This window comes from Sylvia atricapilla, chromosome 3 (genome assembly GCF_009819655.1).
Source record: "Sylvia atricapilla isolate bSylAtr1 chromosome 3, bSylAtr1.pri, whole genome shotgun sequence".
NCBI classification, from domain to species: Eukaryota; Metazoa; Chordata; class Aves; order Passeriformes; family Sylviidae; genus Sylvia; species Sylvia atricapilla.
This window is the reverse complement of record NC_089142.1, coordinates 28875814-28893964: the sequence shown is the minus strand read 5'-3', so window position 1 is coordinate 28893964 and position 18151 is coordinate 28875814. Positions and strand designations below refer to the sequence as shown.

The 18151-nt window shown below is 37.0% G+C and overlaps 1 protein-coding gene across 1 annotated transcript in view; it reads right to left on the bottom strand.

The window, feature by feature from the left end:
• The window catches only part of COL19A1 (collagen type XIX alpha 1 chain), a 172210-nt gene that overhangs the window by 111991 nt on the left and 42068 nt on the right, over positions 1–18151 (bottom strand). Inside the window, 1 exon segment of the mRNA XM_066314266.1 lies at positions 18050–18103. Within this exon segment, the coding sequence (XP_066170363.1) occupies positions 18050–18103 (54 nt within the window).

Sequence of the window (18151 nt, the reverse complement as noted above, 5' to 3'; positions counted from 1 at the left end):
TGTGGAAATGAGGGTGGAGGACTCCCCAAAACATGAAACAGCATACCAGGTGCAGCACCATCAAGCAAAGAAGTGAAAATCTCACCTCCTGATCTGCTAGGTGCAGTTTTAATTATACAGTCAAACATGTGGTTTATTTTATTCCAGTAGAAGAACACTGTTAGCTCATAATTCAGTCTTGTGTCTACCTCCCCATCATTTTCAGCAATGTTGCTGTTCAACAAGTCAGGTCTTGCCCATACCAATGTTAGTGATCAACAATGCCTTATGTTTAAGAAATAGCCCAGATTTTTGGCACATTATTTGAATTTAAAAACCAAAATATTCCAAATTAGAGACAATAAGAAATATAGTCAACAAAATGTAGGTAAAGAAGTTTAGGAGATTTCCACTTGACAGTATAAAAATATAACAGTATGACCCACTGGTAACTTACTTCAAGGAATTTGAATGATGCAGAAATAAAAAAGTGAAATTTAAAAAGTACCACATGTATGACTGACTTAAATTCTCCTTTGTGTGGCAAAATACTCATATTAAGTTAAGAAAAACATTTCACACAAGTTTTTCATGGACAATCATTGATTTCTTGTCCTAATACACACTGCAGGATTGCTGATCTGATTTTCAGTGTTTTAAATATGCCTACAATACAAGTCAGTGAGATCCTGACTTTGAATGTAGAAATTGATAGACTGTGGTAATCTTGTTGCTGAGCAAAATGCTGGCTACCTCATCTGCAGAAAATAAGTTCCTTCCTTCCTTCCCCTTGTGCTATATTACAGGAAGTGTCTGCCCCAAAGATACACAAATTGCATCAAGGTCACGTTGCAGAACATTTTCTTGAAATTTTAATAACAACAAAATAATGGGGATTTTTTGTGTGGTTTCTTAATTTGTTGAAGCAGCAGAACTATTTCCCCTACAATTTTCTAAAATTATTAACTGGACAGACATTAAGATTTAATTCCAAATATTTGCTATTAAAAGCATCTCCAATCAACAAAAAATCTGACCATGAAAAGAGGCAATTTTAAAAAATACTTCCAGCAAGGTCGATAATAAATATGTCTCCTTTTGCATTCTGGCCTTCCTACAATATTCCACTTCTGGAAAGGAGCAAAAGATTAAAATGGAAAGGTGGAAGAAGTGCTGCTCCTCATCTCATTTTGCTGAGTCCTTAAGACTGTTAAATTTCAAATTTTTAAATCTGTAATCTTGTACTTGAAAAGACCTGTAGAGTTTGAAGAATTAGGAAACTGGTCTTAATGCAAAATAATACTGCTGGGCAGGTTTGTACCCCAGTGCCATATGTCCTTTCTCCTTTGAAAGAAAAGCCAGTACTAAAGTTCTTCTGTCACATTATATAACTCAGAAACTGGATATGCATTTCAAGAGCCATTTATGTAGATACTAGCCAGCTGGTAAAAGGATGTTGACACTGCAAATGGTTAGAATGAAACTTTTGTTTGTTTGTTTGGGTATTTGTTTGGTTTCTCTTCTACCTTGGAGTCAGTTAGACCGGATTTGCCAGGAGCACCTACTAAGCCAGCTTCCCCTGAAACAAACTGTACACAGCCGTCCTTTTAAAGACCCAACTCATGACCGAGGTAAATTAAGAGAAAAAGGCATCTAGGCATGCATTGCTTCTCACTCCTTTTCTATGGAATAGCTGAATTAATTTCTAGGGTTAATCATGTCTGTTACTTTTTATTTGGTTATTATGTTCTCCATTTTCAAAATGGAAATAGGCCATTAACAATTACAGATCATCTAGTTCTGTAGCAGATACAGCTGTAGGTTGCTTCAGACAACTGGACAACAAAATTTAGAGAATTTTGATCACTTAAAAACTTTCTCAGGCTTTATTTCAGGCCATATTCTAAAGAAGACAGTCCAGAAGACATTTGCATGCTACCCAAGCACCTAAAACCCCAACAAGTGTACTACAGCTTCCAGTGTCTCCCCAGTAGGTATCAGGCACTTGAGCACACAGGGCCCGACCCTTAAACCCTTGGGTCCAACAGGGAGCTGTATGCAGAAGGCTGGCTGCTGGTTTCCAGGCTCTGCTCCTTCTCAAAGGAGCGTTCCAGATCTTTCATTCATTTCCAAGTGCCCAACTTACTCAGCAGGAAGAAATGCAAATCTTGATCCTCTGCAACCAGGCAGGCTTGCCCTACTTCCGAAATGAATGTTGTATATAGACTGTTATGTACTCTGTACTCTAACCCATGTTTTGAAAAAAGAACAAAGTAAGTAATCAGTACAGTTGACTGTCACCCCTGGCTCCCAAATGACTTTCTCCTTACAGTGCCCATGAAAGTTAAGGATCTGATTTGAGTTTGTAAATTCCATTCAGGGAACCAGGTGCTTGAAAGTCATATACAGAAACTGAGCATAAGTAAAACCAAACACCTTATTAACCAAAAACGTTTTTAAAAGGTAACTATTCAAGCTGAGTAACACACTAAACTCCCTCTTCAATATTTAAATAAGGAGTACTTGAACAAAAGAAAACCATAAATCAAGAACCTGGAATTGAGAGCTACAGGCTCTGCAAATTCAATTCTGCATTTAATATATAGATTTACAAGGAAAAGGTATAGTTAAAAGCCTAGCAATACTCATTTAGAATTAAAATATAAAATACTGCAGTAATTTTCTTTTCCATTTCTTCTTAGCAAAGTGTATTAAATAATTACAGACCTCATGAGAGCCTGGGTCTTCCACTGAAAGCTAAGAAACACCCTCCATTTACAGATTCATGAAATATGCCACCATGAATAGATTAATTTTTGTCATAATTAAACTATAGTTACTGAGCTAAATTCTGGTAGGTTTCATCTGTGCTCATGTGGCTTCTAATAAGAGCTTAGAATTCTATTAAAAGAACTTAAAATGAAAAGCTTTCTCCATTCCATTCATGGATCTGATGTTATTGACAGAAGTTGGCCCTAGTAACTTGCACACCACCCAACTGAGTTTTCTGTCCATGCCAAAATTCAGCCACAAAAGAAAGTTTTGAAAGTTCACTTGTTTGATTCCAAGCCAAGCAGGAGGCAAATGCCTCACAGAAACAAAAAGAATAGAGACAAAAAAAAAAAAAAAAACCACAAAAAACCTCCATCTCTCTTATAAACAGAAAGAGCCAATAAAAAGGATTATTCATCAGAATGATACAAATAATTAAGCTTAATACAAAGCCCTCATGACATACAACCACTAAAATACATCTTAAAATAGCTTGCTAAAATGGCATTTTGTAACTCAACTCATGGCACAGATTCCAACATCATCTTTCCAGCTCCTGTCTGTAACAATACATCGTAGCATACTGGGGAAAATTCTAATTAACCATTACAAGTAATCTTTAGCCCTTCATTTTCTCAAGATCTACAGGATGGATTGTGAAAAATTCTTTATACTCTGTACAAGATAAAACATTTAATCGTTCCTACTGTATTGGATCACTGTAAGCTAGAAAAAACCCCCAAAACACAATCACAATGTTTTTTTATGAAGACAAGCCATAGGTCCTTTGTCTTGCATTGTTTAATCGTGCTCTATAAATTATTATTTCTTCAACACAACAATGCAAAGATACACTTTTACATCAATACTATCAGTACCGATTCTTATTAAATATAATATTATAGATGTTGTGATTGCTTTAACTGTTTTGAAAATGTGCAATGCATTTTAAACATGGTCCTTAATGTATTTTTAATTTATTTTTTTCAGGTTATAATTACACTTTAACACCCTCTAAAATTAGAGATTTGGCTTATACCTAAGTATTTCAAAAGTAGAGTAAGATGGTTTGTATGTGTGTATATAACAATCTTCTTAGAATGCATTTACAACAGGTTTTTACATTGATTTCCACATTTAGCTATTTTCCCTCCCCAAATAAAGGATTTTCACACTAAAAAAAATAATAAAAGAGGAGGCTATCTTAACATACAAACATATGAACTTTATTAGGAGCATTGTTACCTGTACTGTCAAATGATATAGAAGCAAAAAAAGAAGTAGGGATCACATTATCTGAACAAACAAAAAACAACCAAACAAAGCAAAACAAAACAAACCCAAAAAACTACCAAACCAAACCAAATCCCACCAAGTGTTGAAAGAAACTTTTATCAATCACTTGGAATGCATTTGCTATTTGGACTATTTTAGGCACTAACAAGATTTATAATGGCAAACATGCTGGAACTTCATAAGATTTTCTTCAAGGCTGGGAAAGAGAAACAATTACTGTAAAATATTTTAAACATTTTCAGACATGATTCTGCAAAAAAAAAAAAACAAAAAGACAGCCACCAAGAAGCAGTCAGATCCTTCTCCACTCTCAATATGAAATCCAAACATTTTTATTTTAAAATTTACTGGGGCACTGCCAGTAGCTTGATTTACAGAATAGTCTTGATACTCCAGAGTTACTAGCAAGGAAACTCATCTTAATAGAAGCAAAATCAGCACGGTTAAACACTACTTAGTGTTTTGATAATTTATGGATATGTGCCTTCCATTAGTCTAAGTATGCCAGACCCCTGGAATAATCTAATAGCCTGGTGTTTTAAAATGAGGACAACTATTTTAGCATTGCAGAAATGGAGCAGAATGTTCAACAACGTACTGTCAGTGGGCTTGAGAAGCATCCTCCCACGTGGAGCACGTACCCAGCCAGTGCAGAGCCACCAGCAGGGGCTAAGCTTTGCCTTGAACAGATAAAAATCCCACACCAATTACAGTCCATTATATGACACCTTTTTAGCCTACTGGAATATTTCCTTGTTTTTTTAAACAGGCTCATGTTAATGGTTAGGATCATCTGATAGAATTTAGTTGCATAAAAATATATTAAAAGATATATATTAAAACTTGCCCATGAATTTCCTGGGCTAGTTGTGTCAAGAAGTTTCTGCTGAACATGATGACATTTTGGCTTCACTGCATCTACCAAGCCTTTCATTCCCTTTTGGTGACTGCTGAGCTACCAGCACTTCCTGAGTACTTGCTCAGTGCTATCCTTGATGCAAACTTGATCCATGTGAGCAAGAATAAGATCCTCCCTTAAAATAGCCTGATGAAGAAAGGCTTGTGACAGGTAAATAGCTCATTTCCTTTGCTCTGTCCTGCTTCCACAGCAGCCCCAGTGGAGCAGATACACCATGGTTTGGCCAAGGGGGTCAGGGCAGGTTAGAGGGCTCATGTTAAGTAACTGCTCAAGAGAAAGGCAAATGGCAATAACCCGACTGATTTTATTTGCATATTATAACATAAACTGAGTTCACAAGACACCATTTTTTCCATTCCCATCACTTCCCATTACCCATCTTTGGGACAAGATCACTTGCCTATTAGTTCAGGCAATTGGATGTAATATACTCCAAATTAAATGACACTTGACAATCTGAGTTTTGCTGCTTTGTATTCAGACTAAAGAATAAGCAGTTGTAGGCAGCTCAGAGCATCACAGAACACGGCTACAGGGCTCTTTACTCCAGACTGCACTGTATTTGGCATTGTTTCCTTTTTTTTGCTATGAGCATACCTCAAAAAGCATGCAACTCACACAATATCTATATTCAAATACCTAAAGCATATCTATATTTAAATAGATAAACATTTTCATACATAAAGTACATAAGCCAAAAGTTTTTTCTTATATTTTTCTCCCACAAATTATTTCTACCCAACAGATGAAGTCAAAGGAGTATTTCTGAAAAACTAAAGATCAAAGGATCACTCCATTTGCTGTCCTGCAAAACTACAGCCAGATACTGCCTTTTTTTTTTTTTTTTCTTTTTTCTTTGGTAATAAACTGATGAAGTCTTTGGGACATATGCCTAGGATTGGTTTCTGTGCCATCAAAAACATCTGTATCAGCAGAAACAGAGCCTCTGCTATCAGTAGGTCTTTCTTTATGCCTTTGGCAGTTACAAGTGGTATTCACTGCTACTGCATGTCCTTGAAGAGGTGACAACTTAAAATGCAGTGCAGATACAAATTAAATATGGGCTGGATAACAATCCAGTTCCTTTGACCTACAACATCATCCACAGAACATAAAAAAAAGCAAATAAAGTTCACAAGAATATTTCCTGTAGAGTAGTGAGAAAATGCATATAGGCTTCTGGCTGAAAAAAAAAATCAACTATTTATACAGTCTTATAGATGAACAGCTTAAAAAATTAAGTCTAACCAGTTGGGTATTTCCATTTTCTGAAGGAACACAATTGAAGAAAGTCTGAAGGGATCTTATACTCATGGACAACTCATAGTTTATTGCAACTATGTTTTTTCCCTTACAGCAGATCTGTCAAAAGGAAAATTGCCTGACCTACACACCATCTATTAATTTATGCTAATCCAACCATGACATAGTGTTAAAGCAAACCCAAATCCTATTAAAGTTTCAACAGAACTGGAAAGTAATCTAATTGGCCTTGCTCAAATAATATTTGAAATGCAATAATTCTAGATGTATGTTAAAAAGCATTATTCAATATGAACATATTGCTGAGGCCTTTCAAAGATAATATAATATATTATGAGTATATACTCACATAATATTTGGACCCCCAGGTTTATATTAGGAATGTAAACAGCATTGGTCAGCCTCTTACATCTCAGAAGTTATTTTTCATGAGAGAACTATTATCATTTTCATCATCATCACTGCTATCCACTTCCACAATCTGAAGATTCAGGAGGCAGATTCTCAGCTGGTACAAATGTAAATTTACACTAAAAGTCAGTCCCACAAGACCATTAATACTAACTTCAATGTTTAACCAGATATGAATTTAACCTTCAATGTTTAGCAGATATGAAATGCAAAAAAGCAGAAGAAAAAGTAATATTTAGAGTAAATCAGAAATAAATAGAACTGCATATAGATTGAAATTTCTAATCTAAGGACTGATATACCAGTACTTTTCCTGAAATGCCATATTGCTGGTGTGCTTATAGTGCAAACCTCTTTTCAACCACTGATAAATACAGCAGTTCAAGGTACAGTTTCCAGGTCTCCACTTACACCCAGATTTTTAAGGCTTTTCCAAGAAATGTCTCTCCTTACTTCCAAAACAGTGCTTTTTGACATTACTGTGTTTAGAGACAGATTAAGAGGACATACCAACCACATATCTATCCTCCAACTCACCTAGACTAACCTGGGAATCCGAGATCAGCAGATCTACTGTCAGCAGGAATCCTGGAGCTGCTCCCTAAAGGTAAGTCTCCATTTCCATAAATTCTGAGCACCTCTGTAGGCAATGATGACATCTCAGCCTAGTAGGTTGTAATTTTATTTTTCAGGCCTTTTCCTAACCTCTTTGAGGCTTATTAGGTTTCTCTGCATACTACATCTGGGATGCCTCACAGAAAGCATCTTGTCCACTATCTGAGGGACACAAGCTTTTTTGTGAGTTTTTAGCATCCTCTCATTAAAGCCTAATGTTTATTTAGAGAATCAACAATACTCTGACACCCATTTCTCCAGCTGCATTCCTTTCTCATTCTTCTGTGGTTCAGCAGAACTACTGCCAGTACAGTGTATTCTAGAGGGTGGTATTTCTTCTGGCTGTTTGACAACACTGGCAGTATAACCCTGTTACTGCAGAGAGTCATGTATTTTTCTTAATAGATCCTGAAATCTTACCTTTTTCCAACTCCTGGACTTGATACCAGAAGACATAAATGTTCAGATGAAAGTATGGAAAAACGGCATGAGGAAGACAAACTGGCCACAGCCACTCTTACATTACACATCTTATCTGCTTAGGTCCCCATTAATCAAAGATTATTGGCAAAATCATCCTGCTACTCTTCTATTTTCATTGCTGCCTTTGCTAGCAGAGCGGCTATCATGGCAACGACTAACAAATGTCTTTTTCTCATTAAAAAAAACCCAATCCCATCCCACTCCCCAGATTTCCACTGAGACAATTTCTCTCCAATTATGCAGTGTGCTGTAATGCAGCTTACAATGAAGCTTCAAAAAGTTATTAAGGAACAGCATTGTACACATGGTACACAATTCCCATCTGTAAAATAGTTTTCCCACTTTGTTCTTCCCTCATGGCCTTAGGTGCACCTCTATCAATACTGCATGCTCCACTACACAGGGAATTTTTTACTCCAGGGTTGTACTACTCTTTCTCAGAAAGTCCCAAACCCTTGTTACATTATGTGAAGACACACAGAGTATAATGGCCACAGGCCAGAAGTCTTCCATCCATACTTTTAAAGTGAATTTTCATTCTGCAAGGTGGACAGCTAAATAATTATTTCTTGAGACATTATTGTTAGTAGTTATAAAATATGCTATGCATCTTCTATGTGTAAAGGTAATAGAATACAACTAGTAAACAAAGTTAATAATTTCTCCTATTTAGAGTCTTATTTCAAAGCAACATCATGTTATTTTCATGTGTGGGACAACCAGAAGAACTGTCATTCACAATAGAAAGGAGCATAGTGAGACTGTTGACTCTGAAGAAAAAGCATTAGCTGACTAGCTCCTCAGTATCTGTAAAAAGAAAAAATGTGTCCCTGTGTGAGGTACTTGTTAAATGCCAATCAAACACCTGTCACCCAGCTGGGCCACGTGTGTCACTACTGAGCCATCTGCAGGAGCATACCCCGTGCCAGTTGCTTTACTTAGTGTGGCCTGGGAACAAGAATCCATTAGACAAAAAGTCAACAGTGGAATTAGCAGCACTTTTTCTTTTAGTGCCCTTCCACTTACTTGTTTGACTTCTTGTGTTTCTATTTTTGGGAGCCTCATGCCAGAGCAACAGTGCTGACTGCTGATTAGACAGGACTTGGCCCAGCCTCAGCATGTCACATTGGTTTAATCGGTTCAGACTTGAAACATGCAGTATGGATCTTAGGTGTTTATAAATACAAGCTAGCAGGGAGAACTAAAAAATAAAAAAACATTCTGGTTTGCAATAGCTGTGAATGATTTTACTATACTAACAAAATAGATTTTTTTTATTTCCAACCTTTGATATCTGTGAATTTAAAAAAAAATACATTGAATTTGGAATATAAAACCCATGGTACAATTTTAGTGGGTTTGGGGGCAATAATATATTAATTGACATTAAAAATGCATTTATGAGCTGGATTTATTGAAATTTTAATAATATAACTCACCCACTATAAAAAGGGGAAAGGAGACTTAACAGACCACAAGTAATGACAGCCAACAGTATTATCTACAACCTGTGTATAATTTGTACTATGTATAAATTTTCTACTGTACGAAATGAAGATTTATATAAAAAAATGTACTAGTTTTACATTGATTGACATTTAGTGAGGAGAGTAAAAAAACCAATATGCTACTCATAATAGGAGTTATTATCCAGGCAGAAAATACTCTTACATATAATTTAAGTGAACCACAATAACAATATCCATACCTATCCTAATACAGATCAATGATTCATCGGATCAAAAAATCTAGTATTCTGTGAAGTTCAATACCTAGTGCCTTAAAAGAAGACAAACAAAACTATGCAAAATGTGTCAGACAAGATGTACAATGTGGCAGTACAGTGAGAAAGTTCCTTCCTCTCCAATTAGTCCATTTCCTGCAACACACTGCTGCCAACTTTTACAGTGCAATAATGGGTACTTTTCTTAAAGCTCTGCATTCTGATGAGATGTGGAAAGTTCAGAACATCAGTTTCAAAACCTACAGTCTCCAACCCTCAAAAATGAAGGGAAAAAACCAGACAAGACTAAAATCCATCTGCCACAGAAATCTTCCAGAAAGAATCCAATAAATACAATTTATGAGCAATTGAAGAAGGATCCTCAAGCCTCCCCCTGCACTTTCAAGCTCTATAAGGTCCTGACTGAGGCTTTTCAAACACAGTTAAAAACCCCAGAGCCAGGCAGACTCACAGCTAGAGTATTCATGACTCTGATTAAAGAACAAAGGGCTGCGTTTAATGACTGCACTATTTAACAACCTCATTATGTTTTACTTCCACGTTACATAACAGGCTAACAAAGGCCTGCCCTGCATGGCACTGTGTCATGCCCTGCTTTGCTCCCAACATCCCAGACCCCTAGAAAATGAATGGTGACCTTTAGTTGCTTTGGCCACACCTCACATCACACCACAAAGGCGGCTGCTGCACTCCAGGCCCCCATGACCAGCCACGTTCTGCTGGTTATTGCAGTTCCAACGCAAGTACCAGAGGGTATATATACCTCCCACTCTTATCTCACCAATGTCACTTGCCTGCAGGAGAACACAGCTTTGATGCCAAGCAATACAAGTAATGTCTGGCTTCAAAATCACATTTGTACTTCTGTTCTACTGAGACATACTAATCTGATTTTGAGGGAACCCATGAGAGCACAGAAGACAATGCTGTAACGTTCCTCAGATGGGACTGAAGTATATTTCCTTTCCCTCAAAAAAACAATGATTCTTTAATTAAAAAATGAAGTCTTAGCTCACCAACACCTACAGCAGCCACCAGCACCACTCCTCCAGAATGGAAATAACACTCCAGCAGTGTCACTGCACGCCAGGTAATTTGATTCCACAGAGCTTTCTCTTGAGAACTGAACTGAACTGCTGTCGTTTGGCTTCAGGAATTGAAAAACCAGGGAGCTCAACAGTTCCTGGAGTTGTGAACTGCAAAAATCACCTAATAAGGCAAAATAAGTCAGCACAGCAGACAGCTCTCTGGAATCAAATTTATGATCAAAGCTATTCAAAACACTTTCTTGTAATGCTAAGGAGAGAGCAAGAGCAAGCAGGCAAGAACCACACATGCTGAAGCAATGAAACAAGTTTTGGAAAACATAATGATCTAAAGTATACTTTCCAAGTAAGATAATTTATTTTATTTTTAAACATATCTAGGTATCACAAATCTACTGAGACCTACTATTTTCATATGCGTCCATCTCTTAAAATCAGATGTATATTTATTTTACACTAAGATATCATTGTCAACACAAAAAGAATACAAAACTTGTAGAAATTTGTTGCTGCAATAGATGGCATCCAACTGCCTGATTTACCATTACCAGCAATTCTCAAGCTCAAGGCTTTAAACTTAGTGGTAATAAAGTTTCCAATTGGAAACCTATAGCTCACAACTCTCTTACTCTGAAAAGATTCTGATGTCAAGTATTTTTCCCATGTTACTGATTATGTTATTTTGTTTCTGTTAAAAAAACAGCACAAAGATTTTTCAGAAGTTGTATAACAAAATTTACGTCCATACCTGATCTAAGAATATTGAAATATAATTGATTAGCAATAATGGGAGCTCACGAATTGGATGTCTGAATAAAAGACAGATAAACTGAGTAAGACGGCTTTAAGCAGTACCTATCCAGGGCTCCACGTGCATTTTGGAAGTTTCCCCAAAGACACGGATGAGCTACTTTAGAAATATCCTGATCCATGTCAAGGATCTGTACAGGACATGAAATGTGGAAGGCAATATGTCCGAGATCTTTCTAGACAGCTGCAAGGAAAAGACTGCATTACTGAAAACTCAACACCAACGCCTCCTCAGATTTATACATTTACATAAGTGATTAATGCTCCAGAAGCATATGCTGAACTGGCAAAACACGCCAAATATTCATGGCTCTTCTGCAAAGTCAAATATGCCCTGGAAAATTCTAGAATTTGCATGGTTCATCTGGAGCAATGGGGAAAGCAAATCAATGGTCACAAGGATGTTCATGATGATGTTTTGATTTGGATGTACATTTAACAAGTTTCCAGTTGTGGATTTCATGACACAGCCGGCCCTGAAGCCCTGTTGTAACACAGTATGGAGACAGGTATTTAAAACATCTCTGAAAACAGTTTGAAGTTACATGCTACACTAGCATGTAATTTTTATTTTTTTTTCTTTCAGAATTTTAAGTTCACATATATCATGTCTGAAAACAAAGCACTGGGCATTTCTAAGCCGTGTTTTATATTAAAAAAAATAATTTAATGTAGCTGTTTTCAAACTCATTTTCTCAGGTTCAGGAAGCATTCATACCACAAACGGTATCTATATCCCATTTTGAGTAGCCTTTTACTAATTATTTCCTTACCTGTTCCAAATATAAAGAAAACCCTATTCCAAAAAGATAATCAAATTTATCACAACTGAAATCATCAGTGTTTGCTTTCCAAGTCAGTTAAAACCAAAGACAGCACAGTGATATTGGACTTGAGAAGAGTAAAGTTCCAGATAACCACAGGACACACCTAAATTAAGAAAAACAACGCTGCAAGCAGCATTATTATTCTAGTGTTATTATCTTCTAGCCCGCAAAATATGTGAGTTCATGTACATTTTGTTGGATCATCATCACAAATACACGTGCTTGAAAGAAAAGAATTAATCCTTTTACAGTTCCTCCCGAACAGTTTAATGTAAAACTCATTTCATGTAAATCTCATTTTCAACTTAAAATAAAAATAGCATTCATACAGTTGGTAGAGAGCTTGAAATGTACTCTTAGTTTTTTCTCTCATCTGACTTTGATCTCCATCACATTTTACACATGATTTTACATGATCTTCATCACTATGAATTGTATACTGTGAATCGTATATTATGAATCATAAGAAGCAATTACTATAGAGGTTTGGATAAACTCCATTTCCTCTTATCTAGTCACTTGTTTCCTAGGAGAAGAAACCAACACTCACTACAATCTCCCCTCAGGTACTTGGAGGGAGTCATAAGGTCCCCAGCCTCCCAAGGGGCTTAATACTTTGTATTGAGTACCTGCCACAGGTGGCAGCTTATCTCTCAGAACCAGGAACTCTCCTGCTAAACTTCTCAAGTACACAGAGATTGTTTACCCTCTAAAATACATATGCTAAAATGGTTGAGAAATTCACCTTGACTGTCAAGGCATCACAGATGAGCAAAAAATAACCCCATAACCCAAACAAGACTCCATCACTTAGCATCCAGAACTTAAATAAACTTTTAATTTGGAGCTTTGTTGCCATGGCATTATAGAGCCAGAAGCAAAGGGAAGGAAAGGACTAGACTATTTGGATGAGTGACACAAGAAGTGCAGGGGAAAAAAAATCTCAACTATACAGAGGAAAATTAAACACAGCTTGTTCAAATTTACAAAAAGCTCATAAGAAAGTAAAAAATGAGCTGCATGTAAGTGAGACACTGAGATCAGGTGGTTGGTGGACTTTTTTACCCCCCAATTTTTACCCCCCCTTATCCTCAGAAAATGTCTAACATATTTTTATGGATTGATCATCTAAAGATAGTTTGAAGTGCTGTCAGACTGTTAGGAAAGCCTGGAAATACAGCATAAAGGGAGGATCATAGAATCATAGAAAGGCTTGCGTTGAAACAGATCTTGAAAATCATCTAATTCCTACCCCTCTGCCATGGGCAGGGATGCCACTCATTAGACCAGGTTGCTCAGGACTCCATGCAACCTGACCTTAAAGACTTCCAGGAATGGAGCATTTACAACTTCTCTGGGCAACCTGTTCCAGTGCCTCACTACTCTCTGAGTAAAGAGTTTCTTCTGACATGTTGTCTTGAGCTTTCATATTTCAGTTTAATTCCCCCTTGTCCTATCATTATCTGCCCATTTAAAAGGTAGCTCTCTCCTCTCTTTTTATTAAGCCCTCTGTAAGTAGTGGAAGGAACCATCACATGATATGCTTTGTGCAGAGACCCAACAGAAACATACCAGGGAAGTCTGTGACAATACCCCAGTGGTGCTATGGAAAGGACCTGGACACTTTCAACCTGTATGGAAGTAAGACGGCATTATAACTTTAGTTAGAGAGAAGCCTGTGGGTCACACCAACGGGAACATTGTCTCTACATTTCAATAGCACAGGAACACTAGGAAATAATAAGTAAACTTCTAAAAATAGAAATACACTCCAGTGATGTATTGACCATGCTCAGGTTTTGCCAGTGATGTGACGCTGCTAGTCACACACAGCAGTGATAGTGAAGACCATTCTTATGTCTGAGCAATCAGTTTTGTTGCCATAATGAGTCTAACTGCTAGATTAGGATTGGTTAATTTCTGGAGCCTAGGTCATAATATAAGTTAAATCAGTCCAGTCCCTGAAAGCTCCACCTCAGGGAAAGATTTAATTTCTCACGGCCATAACCAGCACTCTGGCTACAATCCAGTTATACTAAATGGCTTTAGAAATGTATTCAGAGGTTTCACTTCCTAATCACCAAAAGTAGGCTAACATAGTGCTTCCTTCAATGCATATCTTCTTTCTCCCAGCCTTTGCTGAACATAGCCAGAAGGACAGAGCCTAAGATCTCACACACACAGGGATTCTGATTAACCACAACTTCCAGTTGTTCTTGTATCATAGTTTGACAGATACCTTGAAGAAGTGTGCCCCCAGAAGGCTGAGCTAAAAATCGGTTTCTGACTGCAGGAAAGGGATCGTGCCTGTATTTCATCTCTTCTAATAGCCTACAAAGGAAGCAAATACCCCTCCAAGGAATGACTACTATCCTCTCTTTTAGAATGATAAACAAATACCTCAGAATTGTCTCCTCTGATGATGTCAAGAGCTTGTCCTTTTGGTCCAAGTAGGTTTTACTACTTAAAAGAAAAACTCTTAAGACAGTTTCCTGAAAAAGGATGGGGATGAAGAAACTAGGCAGGTGGACATCAAATAGACAGTTACATATGTAATGGTCCTATCTACTTTTTTGTGGCTTTGGGGGCCTGAGATAGGGCTCCACAGGGTCTGCAAGATTCTTGACTCTTTAGATTGGTCATAAGCACCATGACACTGACTTCTTTTAACCCAAAGGCATTAGGCATCTTGTGGTGTGTCACCAGTCGATGAAAGCCTCATTTTTTACTTTGGCAGCTTGCAAGAACTGCATCAGAAAAATCCACAGAACTGCTGAATTATGGCCAGAACATTCTTCTGTTTTCTTTAGGGTGTTAAGGCTATTCTTATGTTGCCCTAGAGTCATCAAACCTTAAACTCTATTCTCTGTAGTAGCCTTCAGCGCATCCAACCTCTTAATTGGCAAGAGCCTCCTAGAAGTCTACACCACTTACTTGTGCACCTATTAGCCAGCAGATCGTGGCAAATCCACTGCAGCATTTAGTGAATGGGAAATTATGTTGTCAGTGACAGTATGTCTTGAAAGTGACAGAAGGCAAAGTGTCACATTTGAAGACAGACTGAACAACTCTCACACTTAACATCCTTGAAAGTCAAGGCCATACATGAAGACTCACAGATGTCTCACCATTATTCATATCTTGAAAATTAAGTATATGAGCATCAAGCACTGTTCTGGGAGATTCTCCTGTTAAGATAATCTCAAGTAGTAAAGTTCATTGCATAGTATTACTCTAAGTTTAGGCTTTCACTATGTCAGGTAAGAGATAATCTAAAGAAACAGGACTTCCAACAGCCAAGCTTATCTCATACTAAGGTAAACATCTAAAATAGGTCAAATGAATTTAATTGTTGCTTGTGCATAACAACATGAGTAAAATCTATTGCTTATTTATTCTCTGGAACTTTCCCCAGGGAATGAAGTATAAGCAAAGGAGCATAGCAGTGGATAGGTTTTGGGAGAACTATCAAGAGCACCTTGTTGTTCTTTGAAGCCTCAAATTTCAGTTAATTTTAAAAAATGTATAATTTCTTTTCCTTCTTCCTGTTTCTAACCAGCGACTCAGGGGCACATGTGCACAGAGCTCAGAATACACAGTCAAAAAACATAAGAAAAGCCATACTAAGCAATTTAACAGTAAATCCCTAACAGTAGATAACGTGTGCTGAAGGCTTTAAGAGGATACAGAAACAGCAGTAGCTTCTCAGAATTCTTTCCCAGCACTGCACAGTCTGCACCTCAACATCCTGAAATGTAGGAGATGCCTTTGCAAACAACAGTGCTCAGAGTATTTTTAGAATACGTTGAATTGCAAGGGACTCATCAGAACCTTCAAGTTCAATCCCTGGCCCTGCACAGAACATCCCAGAATCCCACTTTGTGCCTGAAAGTATTGCCCAAATGCTTCTTCAACTCAGACAGGTTTGGTGCTGCTCCTCCCTTTCATTTAATTTAACTCTATGTACAGTGTTAGCATCCGGAACACCACACTTATGGAAACACAAAAATAAAAGATTCTACAAATGTATATAGTTCTTCATGCATCACCTGGGAGAGAACACATTAGCACCTTTCAGAACATGAGGAAAATATTCTTTCTAGCTCCAGAAAGAGCTAACATACATAGCACTGCACTACTCCACACAGATATGACCACTCAGACTAGCAGAAGCTGGATAGCTAATCTCAGTTTCTTCAACTAGCTATGCATGTACAGAATACTTGGCTTTCTTTTTTTATTTTAAAAGTTTTAAGCTTTGACAGTTTTTTATTTCATGGTAGTTCATATTTAATTTGCTGCAATGGCATTTTATATAGGCTGAATTAAAACAGTTGTAATGTTCATAAAAAAGTACAATGTCTGGATTTAAACAAGATCTGACTGTTGAGCTTTGTGTAAACTAACAGGAGCTTTGAGATTTGGCCTGACAATGAATTTGCAAGGCACTTAGCAAAAAAACCCAAACAATATTAACCATGGAAACTGTAATAATAACTTGGACTGGAAAAGCAACGTAGCCTGGTAAGTTTAAAGCACGATAACATCAGAGTAGGAGCTACAGAAGAGCCAAGGGAAAACACAGCTTCATTCTAGATCAATCTCAATCTACAATGCTTTACAATAACTCTTTCCATTAATTCACATCTAGGAGCACAGTAAAATAAAACACTCTTGATCTGGATCAAAACAAAGGTTTCTCCAGTCAATTACAGGACTACAATTGTGGCAACAACAGATGTCTACAGAAAATATAACACCAGGGCAGCCATAAAGACTTCTCCTGTGGTTTTCTCAGATATCAGCCTCTTGAAGTACAAGCAGACTGACATACTCCATGGAGTTTTACTCCATTAATTTTCTAATACATTTTCAGACTTTTCAAGTTCTGTGGTAGTGTTCAAACTGTAATATTGTAATAGGAAGAATAAGCTCTTTCTATTCTTTTTGAACCTGCTATCAGATAGGTTTGATGCTCTAATTCACACATTGAAGAATAAAACAAATAATTAATTCCCCATTAATCTCTTCTGCTCCATTCAGGACTGTACATAGAACATAACATGATGTGTTTTTCCTTAATTGTGCCTTTTTTAGATTGACGTCCACATTGTCACACTTTAATTGGAAGATGTCTTGTGCTCCTGAGCACTTTTGACATTTCTGAATCATTTCTGGTATTATTATTCACACTGAGAACTAGAACTGTATACATCATTCAAGTTGCAGCATAATACAGATGGATTGATTAAAAATGGTGACATTAAAATACTTTCACTTTGCTCCCTATTCTCTTCCTAGTAATTCCTAAATACTGTTTGTTTATTTGACTCATGCTAAACAGTGAGTCCATGTTTTCCTTGATCTGTAATTCCAAGATCACTTTCATGAATAGCAATAGCTAGTCCAGTCTGGAATTAAATGCATAATGCTTCCTTTGTTTTTCTCTCCATCCGGATCAGTTGCCTATTGCTTTCTCTGAGCTCTACAAACCATTTGACAGTTCTTCAATGTTGAAAATTCCTTTGAACATCTTTTCAGCCTGTTCTCCATTTTTCTACCAATCTAATTTAACATCATAAACAAATAACCTTGATTTTTACTCTTAACTTCGCTCATATACATCTACCTCCTATTTAAAAAAAAAAGTCACAATTTGAGTCAGAAATAGTAAGTAAAAATAAAAGACAATTTATAGAACAATAGAATACTATTGATCTGAACAGCTTTTTCAGTATGCTACAAAAACATGGCAGTGCAAGAAAGACACTAATGTTCCAAAAGAAATGTTCTACCTCCCATTTCTGTTCACAATTACAGAGAAGTCACTGACATAATGAACACTTCCTTTGAGTTAAATCACATGTCAGCAAACATGACATACCTTTTCACCAGGCAGACCTGCAGCACCGTCTGGTCCTTTCACACCCATCTCACCCTACAAACAAATTGATCAATTAGAATCTCTACAGAATTCTGAGGTTAA